The 20060-nt window shown below is 44.4% G+C and overlaps 1 protein-coding gene across 3 annotated transcripts in view; it reads left to right on the forward strand.

Annotated features, from left to right (window-relative positions):
- Positions 1–4410: 4410 nt before the first annotated feature.
- BRINP3 (BMP/retinoic acid inducible neural specific 3) overlaps positions 4411–20060 on the forward strand; it is a 198537-nt gene continuing 182887 nt past the window's right edge. Inside the window, exon 1 of one of the 3 annotated variants that reach the window (XM_068199476.1) lies at positions 4411–4881. In XM_068199476.1, the coding sequence (XP_068055577.1) occupies positions 4814–4881 (68 nt within the window). In that variant the 5' untranslated portion in view covers positions 4411–4813. Of the gene's footprint in view, positions 4882–7814; positions 8108–20060 lie in introns of those variants that run through there. The other 2 variants (XM_068199474.1, XM_068199475.1) reach the window with 2 other exon arrangements.

Raw genomic sequence — 20060 nt, forward strand, 5'->3', positions numbered from 1 at the left:
GGCAAGTGAATAAGGAAACTTGTTTTATATCTTTGATATTTTAGGGAAAAAATATACAATATTGGTTCATTTTTCTGTAGGTGAAATGTTGGGAGATCCTAAAAATAATGTCCTCTGCAAGTGAGGAAAAACACAGTGGGCATAATTTTATTCAAGTGAATCATATCTCTGTTAATGCAAGGTGCCAACCAAAGTGCTCTACCCACTCCTCCTTCCAGCTGGACAGTGGAGAGAAAATAAGATGGAAAACAACTCATAGGTTGAGATAAGGCAGTTTACTAAAACAAAAGTGAAAGGTTGTGTGCTCTCAAGCAAAGAGAAAACCTGGCAATTTTATTCTCTGCTTCCCATCAGCTAGCAAGGTCTGGCTTCTTCCTGGGAAGCAGGACTCCAGCACATGGAGCTGCTGCTCTGGGAGGTAAATGCTCAAATAACACATCCTCCTCCCCAGTCCTCCATCCCCACTTAGCTTTTGTCTCTGAGCTGATGTCACATGCTCTGGAATATCCATTTGGTCAGTCTGGGGCAGCTGGCCTAGCTGTGCCCACTCCCTGCCCCTCGATGGCATGGAAAGTAGAGAGACAGAGCGGAGCTGTGCCAGCTCTGCCCAGCAACAGCCAAACCTGGGGTGTTATCTGCTTCTTTCCAGCTCCCAGTGCAAAGCACAGCACTGAGGGATGCTCTGGGAGCATGAACCCCACCCCTGCCAGACCCACTGCACCAGTGGAGGAGAAACATCCCCTCTGTGACCAGGTGTCTCTGATATACTCTAAATATGGCACATTTGTTTCTGTAATGAGCAACTACAGGGCTTGTTTAGATACTCAAGTCAATTTATGGGTGCAAGCAGTAGCTAGAAATGAAACTCATCAATATGTGGAGCATTGCTTCCCAAGCAAAATATGAATGCTGGACAGAGGCAATTAAGCACTCCCTATGTTTTCTGGATAAATATGCAAATTTGACATTCAAATCAGACTTCTAAAAAAAAATTCACCCAAGTTAAAACATTAAGAATAGAAACAGTCCAAAGCTTAAGTCTCTTTGCTCCAACTTTAATTGCTTGCCATAATTTCTGTTAAGGGCAAGGCACTTTAGTAGGTTATCATTCTGCTCCTCCCAACTGTTTCAAAAGTCAAGTGTGGTTTCCCCTGACACATCACATAGTGGATGGAATTTTTAGATGGAAAATTTACAGCAGAGTAGCATGCAGGGAATTCATTAAAGCTGGGAGAAGGAAGTCACTGCAAGAAGGTGACAGTGTTGTTTGCATAATAGGTTTGCCTGTTGCAAACTAAGACTAACTACTGAACTGCCTTAATAAATCACATTTTTCAGTAGTTTAAGAGAAGCACTTAGCAGGTTCTGGAAGAAAGAGGAACAAAAGGTTGATCATATGCGGTAGGAAAAATAAAAGTTATGGGGTAAGCTGTTAAATTGTGTTTACCAACGCAGATATGCACTGCTGTTAAATGCAGATTTACAGGACAAAGGACTCTTAATGACCTCTAATTCAAGGCCACAAGGCTTTTGGGAAGAGAATTTGATGTGCCACTCCTCCCTCACATGATTCTGCTGCAGACAGAGTCCCCATCTGGATTTAGCATTTTTGGTGGTGGTGGTGTAAGTTTCTGCCTCACTCAAGTGCAATTTGTTATTGTTTGTGACTTCAGTACTCTGCCCTAAAATGAGATTTTATATCATAATTTAAGGTCACAGATTATTAACACCACTGAACAAAAGGCATCATAATCCTCTGCAACCCTTTAACTCTGCTTCAGAATGATTTTAAGGGCTCAAATCAAACTGTGGTGGCAATTAGGTCTTGGAGTTGACCACAGGGAAAGATCTGTTGTAATTCCAAAGTAACTTTTTTAACCTTTTGGCAATGGACATAATCTTTTCTGAGCAGCCTGTTCTAGTGGAATGTGGAAAGTGCCTGGAATTAGATCATCTTTAAGGTGCCTTCTCAAATGAACTATTCCATAAAGTGAATAACATCAGAATATTCTTATTAAATTTAAAGTGGAAAAGAACCAGAAGAGTTGATACTCCCTGAGGAAACCAAGCTGTCCTGCTCTGTAGGTGAAAGGAGGAGGCAGGGAAGGAAAGAGGGCACAGTGAAATAAAGACCAGAGTATGTCCACTGCACCTCTGGTTGCTATGAAAGAGAAACTCCACCTTATTGTGAAGTGTCTGAGCCAGACACTAATGAAGTCAATCTCTTTCATTAGGAGGGTGAGGTTGGTCAGACTCAAAATCCTCCTCGGCTGATTTAAGCTACCTTTGGTGTGAAGGAGCTGCAAAGCAAGTTCAGCCTAGGACATCACTAGAGAGAAGAAGAAACCTGAAGGAAAGAGCAGAGAGGCATTAGAATACCAGCAAATCTCTGTTTGTACACGTTGTGGGTCTCTCTCTCACACACATGTGATAAAAAGGTCCGATGGACATTGCAGTACCAAACTCTGCCATGACGGTGCTGCTGCCCATGTGCTCCCCGGCGCTGTTGATCCATCCCAGGCACATACCACGTCTGTCCTTTGTTTTCTGCGAGATTTTATCAGTCTTAGAAAACGGACAGTACCCTTATTGAATGCCTTGAATCTCGAGCCTATCTGACAGTCATTGCAGGCTTGATGTGCAGCGGTCTTTGTTAAGGAACGCACAGTATTTACATAAACAGGTTGACCTTTTAAACCGCATTTTGTCAGGAGGAGCTGAAGGGGAGGAGATAAGGGGAGAGAAGGGGCAGAGGAACCTTTGCTACCTGTTGCTGTAAGAGAAATCATACCCTGAGGCAAAGAGACCTTTTGTTTTTATAACTGTATAAAGTATCAATATGTCTACATATTTAACAGCCACTGCACTTGAAATGTACACTGAGTTGTTTTCTTTGCAAACCGTATCATCCTTCCTTTAGTCCTTTTCTTACATCCTCACTAAAGAAAAAATCAGTAAAGCCCCAAGCAGTGTAAATAATTGCTAATATCAGCTCACTCCACGATTATTTAGCATAAGAATGATTAGATATGCTGACAGGAACAAACCAATGTAATGCCAGAGGAATCTTGGGTTTCTGCGGTTTCCGACTTTTTCCCAGCCGATTCTGGGAACATAAAAATGCCAGGCTGGCAAACAGACTCAAATGTTTCACACTGGTGCTTACAGAGACAATACAAAGAAGACAAAAAGCTTCTTAATACAACCCCAGAAATTGCCATCTCTTTTAAAGACCGCACACAGCACAGCAGACAAGTGCTGGTGTAAGGCTCTATATTGCCTAGCACATAGATCCCATAATCTGCACGGTTCTTGCGCTCAGTGATCCTGCTAAGCGGGAGGTGCACACAGCCCTGCTCGGCAGCAGGGATGCCAGAGCTCCGCGCTGGTCCGCACGCTCTTCCTGACACGGACTGCCTTCCAGTTTACTCGCGCTGAGCTCTCGGCCCGGCTGTTCCCAGGGAAAAGCATTTTTATTAGCCATGAACGCCTGTCTGTTCACAGCACGGGTATAGAAGAGGGACCGGGGCGGGGGGGACATACATCAAGCTCCATAAATGCTGGCGCTGCCTCCCTCTACCCCACACACCTTCGAATTCCGCACGCATTCCGGAGCCGCTATGCGAAGAAAAGGGTGATTTTTCCACCGAGCCAGGTCATTATTTCCATGCCGAGAGCCTGGAAGCATCGAGAAGCGGGGGAAACGGAGGGGCGATGCTCCGCTTACCCGGGGCAGGAGAGGGACACGGGTGATGAGCAGGGGAATTTCCGCCCAGCCCCTCTCCCCCGCAAACGCTCCTGGCCGCGGGGTCGCTCCCAAAAGCCGCTTCCCCGCTCAGGGATCTGCGCAGCCGGGATCCGTGCCGGGGTCCGAGGGAGAGCCGGGCCGGGAAGCACGGCTGCGGAAAATATGAAATAAAGAGATGAGAAACAAAGGGCTGGCCGAGGGTGGGGGCCAGGTATGTTCTTACCCGGTCGGTATCGCCGCCGTGGCTCCTGGATTGCGGACGCAGAAGGAGGAGGAGGCGGAGGAAGAGAGTCTGATGCCGCGCCACCCGCAGCCTGCGGGCGCGCTGCCCCCGTGCCGAGCCCGGGAGCTGCCCCCGTGCCGAGCCCTGTCCCCGCCGTGCCCCGGTCACGGAGCTGCCCCCGTGCCGAGCCCTGTCCCCACCGTGCCCCGGCCCCGGGAGCTGCCCCCGTGCCGAGCCCTGTCCCCACCGTGCCCCGGTCACGGAGCTGCCCCCGTGCCGAGCCCTGTCCCCACCGTGCCCCGGTCACGGAGCTGCCCCCGGCCCCAGCGCTCCCCCCACCTCGGTCTCGGCTCCCCGCGCCCCCTCCTCCGCTCGCCCCCGCCCCGAGGGGAGCGTCCCCCCCCGGCCACGGCTGCCGGGATGAGCCCCCGGCGCTCTCTGACCCTCCCGGCTTGCTCCGGCCTCTCGCTCCTCGGTGCGGTCTTGCCTGTGTTCCACCTGCGTGGGCAAAGCCCCTCTCCTCCTGCCTGCGGCTGAGATCCCACAATTTGTTATTCTTTCCTCGAGAATCGCTTCCATCACCACCAAAAAAACCCATATCTACCCCAGCGAATCCCATCCCTCTTCGCAACTCCTCTTGCTATTCGGGTTTGCTTCCCTCTCTCCTCCTCCTTCTCCCCTCCCTCTTTCCCCCCTTTCGGGTTTGGAGCCTCTCTCTGCCCTACACACACACACAGACAGGCACGCACGGTGTAAATGGGTTGTCACACACACAGAACCGCTGCTGGTTCCCAAAGTCCCCCCACCCTGCTCAGCCTTCCTCTAGCTTGAAGCCGCAGATCATGGACTATATGCTTGGAGCCGGGATGCGTTTCATTCACAGCCGCTTCGCCTCCTGCAATTTCACCCGGTGAGTAGGTTTGATTTCGCGTTCAGGTGGCGTGCTTCCAACAGGAAGGACACTAAAAACAACAGGGAAAAATAAAAAGAAAAGAAAAGATAAATTGAAAAAAGTTTTGCTTCCCCTTGTTCCCCAACGGGCTGGCTCCACTTTCTAAACTCGAAGGAATTAGGAAACGCCAGTTTTCTGCCCACGTTCATTCCCAGCCACCGCGCTCGGCGCTGATTGCAGCGCGCACCGCAGCACCGCTTCCAGAGCCACCGTTCCACTGCTTATTCATCACATTTTATTCATGTTTCCATCAGGCACGGTGCCTGCTCCATTCCCCGGTTTAACCCCTGCAGACGGAGCGGCTCTCGTGGACGCTGGAAGGGCTCAGTGTTTCTCCCGTGCCGCGGGAAGGACAGGATTGCTGCCGGCTGAGGCAGCCGGGAGCGTGCCTGAGGAATGTCTGGGAACCTGCGGGGGGAGATCAGGTGCAAAAGTTCATTGCTCTTCCCCATCCCCTGAAGAACTTGCAAGGACTCTCCAGAAGGGATAGGAAAGGATTTCCAGACCTCAGGTCCCGTCGCGTGCGCTGGGAGATGGCGGTGGCCAGGCTGGGGGGGCCGGGGGTGCGGGACAGCAGCGGGGTCAGCGGCCGGGGCTTCTGTCCAGCCGCTGCCGCCGCTCGCTCCTCGCCCTTTCCTCACTTCTCAATCCCACCGCACCTGATTTTATTTATCACTATTTTCGGGCATACCTGCATTTTTCGCTGGCCAAAAATTGGCCCCTGAGGAGCGCAGGAAAACGTACGCACCTATACATGTACCTGAGGTAGAGGTAGATGTTAGAGGTTGGACTCTTGAATTAAGTAGGGGCTTCTTTGAAAGAAAAAGAGAGAAGAACCAAGGGAAATAAACACGCTACGTTTAAAAAAAGGACAAGTGCCTTCAGAGTGCTATTTGTGGTTGATACTTCCAGGATTTCAGCGTCTCTAATTAGCGGCAAAGCTCTTCCCACGGTCAGCAGCAGAAGGCGGGGAGGAAACATGCTATCTCTAACTGGGCTCCGTGTAACTCTGTCATTTGGGTGCAGGATAAGTGTGTGTGTGTGTGTGTGTGCGCGGTCATGTCTCCAAAGCAGAACCTGCAGAGATCACCAGGAAAGTGCTAAAGGCTTGCAGGCAGGTAGAGGTGCCAGGGAGAAATAACAAGATCCGAATATATTGCCTGGTGGCATGCAGAAGACGGGAAAGACCAATTCAATGCCAGAGTGTGCTCCCCCCTTGTTCTTCCCTCCACCCTCCCCCTCCCCGTCCTACTGCCTCCCCCCTCGGCCACCAGATTGCTGGTTGATGTCTGGAAAGGAGTAGTGAGAAAGCCCTTCAAGCATGGGATCCAAAATCCACCCTTTCTCCAGGTCCTCTTTTCTCCCACCAGCTCGAAGACCCCATGCCTACTTATCTCCTTCCAGCTCAGCGTCCTTCTCCCGGAGACTCCAGCAGGTTTTCCCATTCCCGCTGACTTGCCCCTCTGCCCCCCTCTCCTCCTCCTGCCCCGGACCTTTCCATGAGGCTGAGGTGATTAAGCAAATCCCAGATATTTCCCCTGAATTCCCCGCCTCGGGCGCTGCTGCTGCCGGGATCCACCTGCACCAGTCTGCTCAGGAAAGTTTCCGTGCAGTCGTACCCCCTTCCCTCCCTAGCTAGGGAGTGCGTTTCAAAACCTCTACCTGATTTTAATCTTTCCACTCCCCACCCCCTAAACCCTTAGCAAAGAAAAAAACCCCAAAACAAACCAGCAAGTCCTGAGGGATTTATGTTATAGTGGGAATAGCTCAGCCAGTGAGCATCGCCTTGCCGTGCTGCTTAAATGTTACCGCTCTGCAGAAGAGATTTATGTGCCCATCAGCAGAATATTTCCCGGGTTTAAGAGCACTCGATTTTCCCTCTGCTGACGGGGATGGGAGACGGTAAGACACAGGATGAGGGCAGTGGAGTTGTTTAGCTCACAGGCACTGTGACGGATGGCAGTAAAACGGTGTCTGGGCGGCAAAAGTGACATAGGTTGGACCGGGTGGCATTTCTATACTCGGCGAAGGCGAGGGGATGCACATCAACCCCTTTGCATACAGCCCCAAATAAATCAATGCGAGTAACGTGGGCTTAATGGGCGATTGCAACAAGCGAGAGTCAGGCGCGATAAATCGAGAAGATTCCCACTACCCTTGATTTCCAGCATTCCGCACCCCCAGCCCAGGGATGCCTCCTTCTCACACGGGGCTGGATGACTCAGAAAAAGCAGAGGTAAAATGGGCAGCAGCCGGGCAGCTTTTGCTTTGCCGTAGATGGTCCCTTTGCTTTTTGTACAATGCATTGGCGGGGTGGAAATACCTCCCGAGCCCCGCGGCCCATTCCTGAGAGAATGCTCCCAAACATCTCTCTTCCCTGTATTTAGATGTCCAGGCTCCCTGCTTGCCCGTGTCTGGCTTCACTGCCAAGGATTACCTCCATCTCCCCTGAAGCTGCGTGGATTTGGGACTCCCTTTTGGCCGGGAGTTAATTGCCAATTTCCCATACTGCCGGTGGCAGACGGACATCCAGGGAGGTGGCTCTGGCAGAGGGACCACCTTTGAGGATGCGTGTCAGCGTCCAGCCTGCCTTCTCAGCCTCCCGGGCTTAACCTGCCCCGCTCCTCTCTGTGTCCTCGGGGCAGGTCCCGGGGGAAGGGCCGAGAGGGGCCGGTGACAAGGCGGAGGTCGGGGGGAGCACGCCGCCCTCCCCGGCAGCAGGAGGGGCTGCTCCGGCTCCGGGCGGAGCGAGCACCGGCAGCGGGCGGCAGCGCCTGTCCCGGCCGCGGGACCCCCGGCTCGCCCCTCCCCAGCCTCCCCCCATCCTCGGCAGCCGAGGGCAGCTCGTTTGGTGGGGGACAGAGAAAACACCCCCCTCCAGGGAGCGGTGCGTGCCCCGCTGCCGCCAGCCCGTGCGGGCTCGGCGGGGCCGCCCGCAGAGGGAGCAGAGGCTTCACCGCAAAGGGTTAACGCAGGGCTGCAGGGTGCTCCAGGCAGGAGTCCTGTGTGCGCCTCTGAGATGCACCAGCCAATCCTGGAGACAGCAGCGTGAACTAGATGTAGCATGCTGTAAGAAGGGAGGTGAAGAAAATAGGGTGTAAACTGTCACCGCACATCGCGAGGCGGACCTGCTCCTTGGGCTACGATCTCTTAGAGACTTAGAGACCATCATGCATTTAAAAAGGTAAGGGCTTTGTTACCAGCAGTCTATATTGTGATTCACTGCCGGATTCAAGTGCATTTGCCGTGTAGCTTTCATTTAGTGATAAATTGTGTAGCACAGAGTGGGAAGAAAGTGGAATGTGGCATGATTTACTGTTCGGGAGCCGTTCTGAAAGACTACGTCAGCTTCGAGTTGTAATGATTTCATGTAGAGATTAAGCAAGTGAATGCATGTGAAGTAAAGTGAATTCATGACTGGCAGAAAAATGTAATGTATGTGATAAGAGAAGGCTGTTCTGTTGTAGCAGCAAAATCAGTTATGGATCCATATGAAATGAAGGCTAGAGTGAGATAGACCTGATTTTGGGAAAATGTAGAGAGTAATTCAGAGACATATATCTGACAAGCAAGTCTGTCAGAAAAAAACCAAAAATAACTTCATTCCTAGAAAAAACCCATGTTTATTGAATACAACATCACAAAAGAATGCTGTAAAAAGAAGTGAAGTCAGAACCTTACAGAGTCTGTATGTTCAGCGATGAGTGACTCTGACACATTGAGTGTACAGAGATAAAGCTGTGTGAGTGGCCCTGCTAACATTTACAGGATATAAGAAATAACTTCAGAGGAGCAATCCGTTTAGATATCAGAGTTCACAGACTGCTGTCATTGCTCAACTCCATCCCTACAAGGAGTTACTCATTTTAAATAGGTGCTCTATCAGCTTTACCACAAGACCAGCTTTGGGAATAGAAACATTTCTTCCTCTCTGTATCTAAGCATAGCAACAGAGACCCTCGGTCTCAGATGCTGTTGCAGTGCTAATCAGCAGAGTTCCATCCAGAAACTACCTACAAATTCTTGCCTCCAAGCATTTTTCTCTCTAAGACGTGTATAATTTAAGCAGGGGAGGAAGAAAAAAAAAGATCTGTGATATTTTCTGTAAGCTGATCCACCTCCAGTGAGAGCAAACCTCCCCAACAGATGCTGAGTTCACTGGAGTCGTGTTTGGGGTGCTCCTTCATGAAATGCTGAAACACTGTGAGTGAAAACGATAACTAAGAAACATGAAAACAAGCAGCTGAATGTTTTTACAGCGCTCTGTGCAGAAGGCAGCATTTGAACAACAAGCCAACAAAACAACTTGGGAATCTTCAAGTGATGCAATCCTCCCATCATATCCTTTCCTATTTTTTCTACTACTCTCTTAATGTGAAGAATTAATTACAGAAGTCAATTCATTGTTTACACCATGTCCAAAAATTTACTTTTTAGTCACATAGAGCAGTGACTTGTCACTCCTCTCAGACCCAGACAACGGGACTTAAATATTTTTCCTTCATTTGTATTAATTCAAAATCATATCTGATTGTGATCAGTCTAAGTAATTTCTTGCTTGAGATGCAACACCTGCTGAAAACAAAAGGAAGATCTTTTTACCAGCAAGCTTGCTTCTTCAGCAGTTTTTGAAAGGCAAATGGAAAATTGGATCATCAAACTACTTACCTAAGTTTTCCTTAGAAGAAAAAGAGTGGTGGAAGGTATTAGGTATAGCTTCTGGAAACATTATTTTCTAGCTCTCAGGCATTCCTAGTGCAGCTTTTTCTTAATCCTCCCAAAGTTCACCTCTTCTCAAAACCAGAAGCAGACATTTTTTTACTCTCCTGAAACACAAGTAATCTCATATGGGAGCAAAATCAGCAGAAATACACTTTGACAAACAGAGCCCAGGTACTCTTTGAGGAAGGTTGCACTGAAGCCACTGCCCTGTTAGAGCTGTAGGTAGTAGACTACAGCCCCTCATTTCATGGGGAAGTAATCTAACTTCTTCTGGATCTCATCCCATATCAGCATAAGAGAATATCTTTAAAAAATAAATTTTCAACTACATTCTCTTCATATCATTGCTTTCCTTTTGCTCAATATATGTGTGTTCAGTGAGGGCCTGATCTTGGACAATTCAAGGAGATCAGAACATCCCTATTAACTTCAATAAAAACAAGATCAATTTCCAAAACAATATTTTGGAACCCAAATGAACTTCAGATCTAGAAGGGAAAAAAGTGAGCATCATGAAGTTACATGCTGCGTACTGAGCAGTGAGAGGCTTTGCACCTCTTGAGGCAAATAGCATTAAAATACTAAAGAACTAAGAATTTGTGACTTGGTCTAGGCCTCAGTATTTTTCATCATCGATAAATCAACATTTTTCTGTATGAAGTTGAGGAAGCCCCACTGAGCTGCAGGTAATCAGCACCTTGTGACTGGGGTCATCACCTGCTGAAAACTGTAGTGTGAATAAATTTGGTCTTCTAGCTTTGAAGTTACTAATTTATATGTACCAGCATTTGTGTGCATACACAAATATGGTTTATGCATAGATATAAATATGCATGATATGCACTACCCATCCCTCCACACGCATGGTCTGTATAATCACTTTTTTGCCCTGGCTCAGACCATGGGAATGATTATTTAGCTGAGTCTGTTTCCTATCTCCTACTGAAAGTCTTCACCTGCTCCGTGTGCCACAAAAAAATGCGCTGAGGAGAGGGAAGAAGGACACTCTGCCACCTCAGAGCTTTTCAACTTTAACTAATGAGCCTCTCACAAAGGCCACAGATTTTGTTCTACCTTCAGAAGAAGATTGACCAAGCAATATATACTGTTAGCTAAATTAACACTATTAAACTGTAGTGGTTGCTCTTATAATGAGGTGAGAGCGTAAGGCTCATGTGTCAGATGCCTTTATTATAACAGTTACATTAATGGGGGAAAATTCTGCTGATTTGCAGTAACACCTTCATTGCCACATCCACCAGCATTGATTAATGAGAAAAAGGGTTTGTAAGGCACTCATTATACATTGGGAAGTAAAGGATGTATATCTGGGGAGTCAGAGCACTGCTCTATACCCTTAATCCCATATTATTCATGACTCCTGAGAATTCTGTAGGGCTAATTTAGCTCTTTCAGTGCTTATAAATCTACTGGAAATAACAAAAACACCTGGTTAGCTGAACATGGATGACCACACTGGAGTCAAATGGGATTATTAAAATCCATTATAAATGTTTCTTCTTAGTATTTTCTTTTTTTTCTTTATTTGAAATCTGTTTCTGAGGAGTCTTACCATCACTGGTGAAAAACACTGCTAAATGCTGAAAAACAGTGTCATGGATGGAGGTGGCAGCCCAACTGTATATTTTTATTTCACCTAAAACATTATTGATCCCTATTCATTAACAACTTGTTGGACAGAGACAGCACATATACGTTACAACAATTTTAATATTGAATAATTCTGTTTGATTTGTACTTAATGTCCCACCCTAAAGGTTAAAACTGCTGTAGTTTAGGGCAGAGATGATACCCACCTCTTTTTCTCCAGAACATGTAGCTGCTCAGCATTTCTTGGATTAATGCTCTTATTCTCTTAGGTCTGTACCAACATTTCGAAGGAAGATGCTTGTTTAGGTAAATTAGCACTGTCTATGCAGGTCAAGACTCATCCTGCTACCAGTCTCTGGAGACTCTGGATTTATTTCACAGAGAACCATTAGTTGGTGATGTTCTCTTTTTAAGTCATTGCTCCTGTGGGATGTGAATCTGACTCATTGGCTTAAAAAGTAAAAGCTTTAGTAACTACCTAAGTACCCTTTAAGCTCTCTGTTAGCTTGAGTTTATTAGATTGATTCACATTAATTGAACACATGGTAGTGGCTGTTTTTTAAAAAGTACTCTTATTTATAAACCAGCTTAACTTCTTCATGCTTGCTTGTCTTGGCCAGGCAAAGTCTAGAATATTTTCTCTGTCTTTTTGGAAAAAAAAATAGGCTATAATAAAGAAAACTGATGATCCTCATACTCAGAGAGACTGCAGTGATCTGCAATTCCTCGTAAACAGACATGTGTCTCTCATAGGTACTACTGAAAGTTTAAAGCTCCTCAACATTGGCTTAACAAATTTCTACTAAATAAGAATGTTTTTCTATGAGCTACAACAAGAAATAGTGACAATTTTGTACCTAGGCAGTTTCAGACTGGGTCATATCTCAATTAAAACAGTAGAGAGACTGCAATTCCTGATGCGAACTCAGACTTCCACTCCTTGTAGCATGATGTTCATAAGAAAGACATCTTTTAGCAGACAGACTTCTTTTTTCTCTCTCTAATTTTGCAATTTCTTCTAATCTTGTCAAAAATCAAGTCTTGCAAGGCAGCTTTGGTGCTAGATTTATGAGAGATAGCAGGCTGCCCAGTACACATAACATAATTATTACTTGTACAATCAAGCTTTATCCATTTTGAGCTGCAATTAGGCCCAGACTGGTTTGCTGGAGCTTGAATCTTTGCTCAGTCAGCCATAAAGTCCCCACTCTTGCTATAAAAAATTAATAGCTGTAACATGAACATTTAAGAGGATATGGCTACTGCCCATGCAGTGGCTACAGGCTTGGAATGCTGTAGCAAAGGGTCTGTGGAAAAATCCTGCAACAGTTTTGAGTAGGATAAGCTCTAGAAAAATGGTCCCTTGAAGCTTCTACGAGTCCTGCCTTGGGAGCTGGCACAACAAGTGGTGTAAGTTTGTTGTTTTTTCCTGTTAGAATTAATAGGTTGAAGATGAGGAACCAGAAAGGAGTTTTAACCATCCATTTATATCAGCTGAACACCATGTATGTCATTTGTGAAATCAGCTGTAAAATATGCTGTGAGATCTGGAGCATTTTTATCTGAAAGACATAATAAAAGGGCAAAATAAATACATTACCACTCTATTAGATATCATTGTTAAGAAATAAAGTATATAAAATAATCCATTCTTCTTGAAAGGCATCCAGAGAAGTGCATTGAAAGAAAAATTTCATGCCATTAGATCTTTATGGATGTTATTCTTAACTACTGGTCTGAATTGTAACTACTAATTTTTGCACGGAGAATAAAATCAAGAAGAGTGTAAATCCTTGACCAGATACAGCCTTAGCTAAAATTAGAGGGCTCTGTTCCATGCCTGAGTCAGAGCCTCCAAACTGAGAAAACCATTCTCAGAAATGAAAGAACCTCCAACCACATTATTTGTGGATTAGGTCAGGTAATGGATGGAAGGTCAGGGGATGGAAGTACATGAAACTAGGCTGGATTTCGTAAATATGTCCCCATTGCAATCAGTACAGTGCATTGCTATTTTGGCTCTCCTCTTAAGTCCAGAGAACAGCTATACATTGTTATGTTTCCCTTCATTATTGTACAAACAGTATTACCACTCAAATAACTTCAAAGAAACTTTTATTTTTGCCTGAGACTGACAAATCCTTTCCTCTCCATCCTTTTTCAGAGAATTTCTTGTAAAATCTCCAGGAACTGAAATTTTAAGCAGCAACAAAAATAGTCAGCCATTCTGTTTGTGGAAAAATCAACTTCCTTTTTGTTTTATAACATTTTTGCCATCCAATAATTTGAAAGCATTCTATAAGCATTGATTGTTTAGGCTTCATAATAGAAACTGTCATTAAAGAAGGTTAAGAGACTTGGCAAGGCTTATAGAGCACAAACAAAGTTGTACTTTGAGGTAACTCAGCTCCAAGTACTCTCCTTCCTCTCTGTAACCTGAATCTTCTTCAGTTCAACAATCTGTTGGTGGGCAAAGTTTCCTCCCACTCCATCCCATTTTAGCCCTTCTGTACTACTAATCAGTTATATTTGGATTTGTCCTCGGGCTTGAAAGCCTCTGAAAGCAAAGCTTTAGTGTACAGTGTGTAAATAGCTGCTTCCTCCTGTTCTAGATGGTAGCAGCGGTAAGAGCCCTAGGTTTAAAAACCAGTACAAGGATGGATTAAAAGAGGAAAGGGCTGTTTGTTACTCCAGAATGGTTTACTGGATACAGCTAATTTACACGTGTCTCAGTCTCTTCATATCCTACTGATACTTAGCTGTCAAACTGGGTCAGAAAACTTGTCTGGGGACTAAGAGTTATGAGTGAAAAGGAGAAACACTGCTGGAACTTGTATGTCATGACTTTTCAATGATCATTTATTACTTATTTCAGGGGGTAGTTTTTACAGATCCTGAGAACCAGCTCAATTACCATTAAAACACACCCAACGAGATTATCAGAGTGGAGAATGCTGGATGATCAGAAGTTAAGCATTCAGTTAAAAAAAAATCCAAACTGGAATGAAGGCTTCTAAATATATGTCTCCTGTTGGGATTTTCTTCAAACTTGAAAGCTCCAGTATGCAGAATTGTATGTCACAGCAGTACATGTCAGTCTATGCCTGAGGAAATGCTGGACCAGAACCTCTCCCAAAGCTGTTATTTTTCTGTAGAGCCACACCCAAACTTATTCCAAGGGAGCTTGTTCTATTTCCCTTCTAACACTTTTCCTACCATCAGATGCTTTAGCCGAAAATTTTTGGACAATTTGGGAGAATGTTTAGCATAACTTGTATAATGGAAGAGTGACTTAAGACCGAAATGTCACACAGAGTTTTCATGCAGAGAGATTTTGCACATAGGATAGTGCGTGTGCACTTGTGGACTTGCAAAGATTAAGGTATCATCCCTACGGACTTCAACCCCTTCAGACTTTTATGATTGCAAAAGTGCACTCATCCAGCCTGGAGCAGACTTCAAGCTCGAAGCAGCAGGTTTTCTGTGTCTTCTTGGCATCCTTGGTGTTGCTCAGAAACCCAGGGCTTCCAGAAATCAGCTTCATTTTAGCTCCTTGTGTGACTGGTACCTGTTGTCTATCAAGAATTTAGGTGCTAGCCCCCATTTAAAGATGAGGAACCGGGATACAATGCGGACTTGAGTGGATTTTACAAGATCACGTAGTGAAAGGAAAATGGAGAATGGCTTTAAATTGAAAGAGAGTAGATTTAGGATTTAGATTGGACATTGAGAAGAAATTCTTCCCTGTGAGGGTGGCACAGAGTGCCCAGAGAAGCTGTGGCTGCTCCTGGATCCCTGGAAGTGTCCACGGCCAGGTTGGATGGGGCTTGGAGCCACCTGGGCTAGTGGAAGGTGTCCCTGCCCATGGCAGGGGTGGGACTGGGTGGTCTTTAAGGCCCCTTCTAACTCAAATAATTCTGTGGCTCAGTGATTTCTCCCTTTCAGTTATTCACCTACACAATCCTACCAGCTCCACACAAGCTGGGACTGGAGGTTGTGGAGCCCCTGGTCAGCCCGAGGTGGGTGGAGGACTCAGATAAGGCTGGTCAAGGCTATTGAGTCCTTTCTGTGCTCTCAGAGCCTTGACAGGTAATATCTTCCCCTCAACAGGCTCCTTGTAGAAACAGATTCACTCATTAAGGCAGAAAGACTGCAATGGCATTTTGGGGATGCTGCTTTACAGCACCAGCTAACACACATAAGGATCCATTTGCACAGGAGGATGAACTTAGATTAACAGATTTAAACAGTGCCTGAGGGAATTTATACATCATGATTTGGGAGCAAAGGAAAAAAATCAGGTCTTTTACAAATATCAGACACTGAAGCAATTTCCTCCGTACGCCTGACAGCCCGCAGATACTTCATGGGCTGAGGAGGCTGCCACTTGCTGCATTGGGAAGTGACAGAAAGCACATGGGGACATCAGCTGAAGGCTCACAGGCACTTGCAGGAGTGAAATTCTGCAGGGACAGAGCAAATACCAAGGCACGCTCTGTGGGCACGGCTGTAACACTCAGCAACCAGCCCTCACATTCCAGACAGCCCTGAGCAGCTGCAGAGGTTGGGCTGACATAAATTCTCTCTTTCCATGGGTGCATTTTATGTTTTCTCCTTTTCTCTGAAGGCAGGGAAGAGGAAAGAAAATAGCAGGATTGTTTAAAAAAAAAAAAAAAGAAAATCAGACATCTTATTTGTTCTTTATTTCACCTGTTGAGGACACAGTTACAGGGACCTTGTCCTTGGGAGGGGAGAAGAAAGATAAAATCTGGCAGTGGGTGAAACTCTGTTTGAATAAAGGAAAGATACTGATTTAAGGTGCCTGAAATAAAAACTGCTCCCAGGAACTGATATGAAGACTTATTCTTAAGCTTGGAATGTAAAACTCTCCTAAGTTTGTTAGACATAATTTCTCCTTTCAGATTTTTTTCCAGATGATTGTAGCTCAGAATGAACACCAGAGAACAAGCTGATTCAATCCCCCTTTGGAAAACCATGCTGACAAATATGACTTGTCTACCTAGGTGACTTCTAATTTTTCTGTAGTGTCACATGCTGTCCCCTGCAGCTCATGAGGTCAGATCTGATGGCAGGGAGGCCTCACCATCCTCTACCCTGGTCCTTCTGAGCAACGTGGGCCACTTGGCATTGGAAGGAGGTGAGCTTTGAGATCCCTTCAACCCAAAGCACTGTGACTCTGTGATTCAGTGATTCCAAAGCCACAAAAGACCGTTCTATTTCTTTGTTCTGGGTCTCTTGCTCCTGCCCCAGACGTCTAGGGGGACTTCAAACAGAGCTCATCTCTGTCCAACAGCTGACTATGACCACAGGACCAAGCAGCCCACCTCAGTTCACAAGTCCTTTTGCTGTCCTTCAGGAAATTCAGCTTGGGAGATGTTTTTTTCTGTGGATTTGAGTATCTTCCTTTGGAGAACAGAACCTGTGTGGTGGCTAAGCCCAGAGCAGAGCACAACTGAGATATTTTTTGCTCTCCTCTCTGGCTGATATGGATGGCAGCACTTTCTGCTCTTTTCTCCCACAGCACACCATCAGTTTCAGGGCTGTTTCATTTACACTGGGCTGTGTGAGAATTCCAGGGGCAGGTGCCTCCTCGGGTCTCATTCACTTAAAACTGTTAGCATGAGAAAAATGGCTTCTTGAAAAAAGAATAAGAATCACTGATGATAACACAGTAGGTCCTGTGGTGCTTTGCAAAGGTGCACAATGTGATCATCACACTTCAGATGGGAAGTGAAAGCTGAGACACATGAAATGATAAACCCAAGGACTTACAGCAGATAAGAGCAATCTCTGAGACACAGACTATTGCTTTATTCTTTATGCAAAATGTCTTTCCATTTTTCTGTGTCAAAATACCTTTGAAAAAAAATGGTCTGGACTTATCTTGGCTTCTCTGAGCTTCACTGTTTCCCATCCAGCTGCAGTAAATAAAAAGTTGCTTCTTGCCATTGATTCAAAGTTGTAGCATTCCTGAGAATTTTGTGTAATACCTAGAAAACAAAAGGTTCGCTCCATTCCTGTTTTCCATGATGTGCAATCTAAAAGAAATATGAAGAGTGCTCTGCTACACCATGTATTGCACTTCATCAAAAGCAGTAACTTTGAAATCCCTAAGGCTTGTAAGTAATGGAGGGATGGAGTACCAAAACCCTCATAAATGGTAAAATTATGATCTTGCTGAAATCCAACTGCCTACAAACAGAATTGGATGTATTACCTTCCATCTGTTATCATATTTTTTCTTGGTTTGTTTATTTTTAAAGGATATATAAGTAGTATCTAATATTTTGATTAGTTCAAGGGAAGTCAAGCTTTGTGTTTTGCATAAAAAAGCACCATCTTAGGTATGTTAATTTTCTAAGTGTTATAGAAAGTTATTTTTTACTTTCCTTTGAAAGGACATATCTGAGAAAACAGTCTTAAATTTCTATTTCATCATTATGGGAAGTTACAGCCAGGAGTATCCCACTTTGGCACAGAGGATTCTCAATTTTCCATGAAGAGCTGGGATATATTAGCATTTTTTTGGAGTTCAAGTGGACATAAAAACCAAAGAGCTTCAGAGAGACCCTGGCCTTCTGCATTTCCACTGAGAGAAGGGGATGTCTGTAGGATCTCAGACCAAGGTCTCAGATACATCTCTCAGATTCTAGGGTAGAGAGAAATATTGAAAAAATCCCCAAACCTGATCTTATCAAAAATGTCCATACATTTATACAGCTATTTTATTTTGATCCTGGATAACTGCAGGTAGATGTGGCCCAAAAAAGTTACTGGCGATGCCTAACATCAACTTTATTGACTCTTACATAAAAGGCTGCTCCACTAGTGAACCAGTAATGACCAATTTAGTAGCTATATCTCTACTGTAAATTAACACATATGTATTATATTTGACTCTCAGCTCTTGGAAAATAAAAGGTTACATGCACTGAGGTAACAATAGATTACTTTTTTTTTCCCCTGAAAATTTTTTCCACAATTTCCATTTTAGAAAGGATTTTAACTTACTGATTTATTCTTTTTTTGAGCATTGCTGTGCACACATCTGGGCTGTCTCTATATTATTCTGTGTATCTTAGTATACATGGTTCATTAATTAATGTTCTGTAAGCAAGAAAGCTCAACCCACAAATCAAGCAGAAATTTCAATCTGCACTATTTTATCTTAGTATCTTAGTGAGTTCATAAAATGCCATATGTAATTATATACAATTTTAATATTAAAAAAAAAAAATACCTGAAAAAGAAAGACTGAATTTGCTGGGGCTTGCCCTACAATATAATGACAGCAAAATGACCACAGATGTCCTGTTCTCTTGTTCACAGCTGAAGCTTGATGGAATTTGTCCCAGTGGCCAAAATGTTTGCATTGCACTTGCCAGCTCTACATCCACACACGATGTAAATACATGGATTTTGCCAGTCTCCAGAGCCTTTACATGTTCAAGAGAATTAGGACTTAGTTATGGTATTCCCAGAAGATGCCGAGTCAAATTCCTGCTGCACTAATGCCAGTGAGGAGACAATAGATTTCTAACAAAGAAGAATCTAGCCTGTTTTGCTTCTTGAACTCACCTTAACCTCAGGATTTAGAAGAAGGACCAAAAGCTTAGCAGAAATTTACAAGTGGTATGTGGGTGAACCATGGGGATAAAGAAAATAAATGTGCAGAGCATCTATACCTAAGAATTGTCCTTTAAGCCAACACTTCAAAGAGACTGCTGTTGACATGACAGTTTCTATCACAGAATAAATATTGCATTATTTGCTCTCTGTATAATGTCTTCTCTACTTGAAAATGTACCAGCTCTGTTACTTAACGGGTGTTTTATTTGCCATGGCCCACCCTTTATCTACCACAAATTTAATACAGATTGTTCTTCCCTGGAGTTCTATGATGGCTTTGTAGCTGCAAAATTTGTATGTTCCATATGCCTGTAACAGTCTTTAGAAAATGTTTTCAGGGCATTTGGATTAATTAGAGAATTTGAATATTCAAAATTTCAAGATATTTCTGATACTGTAAGCTTTGCAAAAATCCTTTGGCTAGAATTTTCTGAATTATCTTTTAGTAGGAAACACACATTTAGATCCCTCTAACAGCTTAACCTCTCCCTCAGCAGTCATCTTTTCAGGCTTCTGTTCCTTGTTTGTTAAAGTCTCCTTCTCAGGGGTGTTGTGAGGATTAATGCAACACAGAATGATTTTACAATGACTGGACAACAGACACAAAGTGCATAAATGCCAGTTACAAAAGCACACATGATTTTTCTCTCCTTATTTCGCTCCTGTATATTTATGCTCCTTTGGAATATACCTCCATAGATCTTTAAAAAAAGGAGATCTTTAAAACAGCATTATTTTCTTCTGTACTCGTGCAGGTTCTCTGCAAGTGTTTTGCCAGTGGTTAATTTATGACACACCATGAGGTGCAGCATTAAGCCAAAAATAAACTCCTGGTTCTTCTGCTACTCCTTTCCAAGTGCTTGTTTAGTCTAGTTTTAGGAAGATGCTCCATATACTCAGTAATTCATTTTGCAATCCTAATATTATAATTTTGAATTCAAAAGGGACTAAATTAGTCATTATTCCAGTTTAACAGCCTGAAACACTTTAGTGTTAATAAATAACTGAAAAAGTAAACTCCTATCTCTTCTCATTTAATCACGTATGCGACTTCTTCAATAGAAAAGTTTGAAATTTTAATACAGCTGGAGGTATAAAAATTGAAATTCTCATGACACTCACTTTCTGTAGCTTCACGTAATGTCAAAAAATTA

This window comes from Anomalospiza imberbis, chromosome 9 (genome assembly GCF_031753505.1).
Source record: "Anomalospiza imberbis isolate Cuckoo-Finch-1a 21T00152 chromosome 9, ASM3175350v1, whole genome shotgun sequence".
Taxonomy (NCBI): Eukaryota; Metazoa; Chordata; class Aves; order Passeriformes; family Viduidae; genus Anomalospiza; species Anomalospiza imberbis.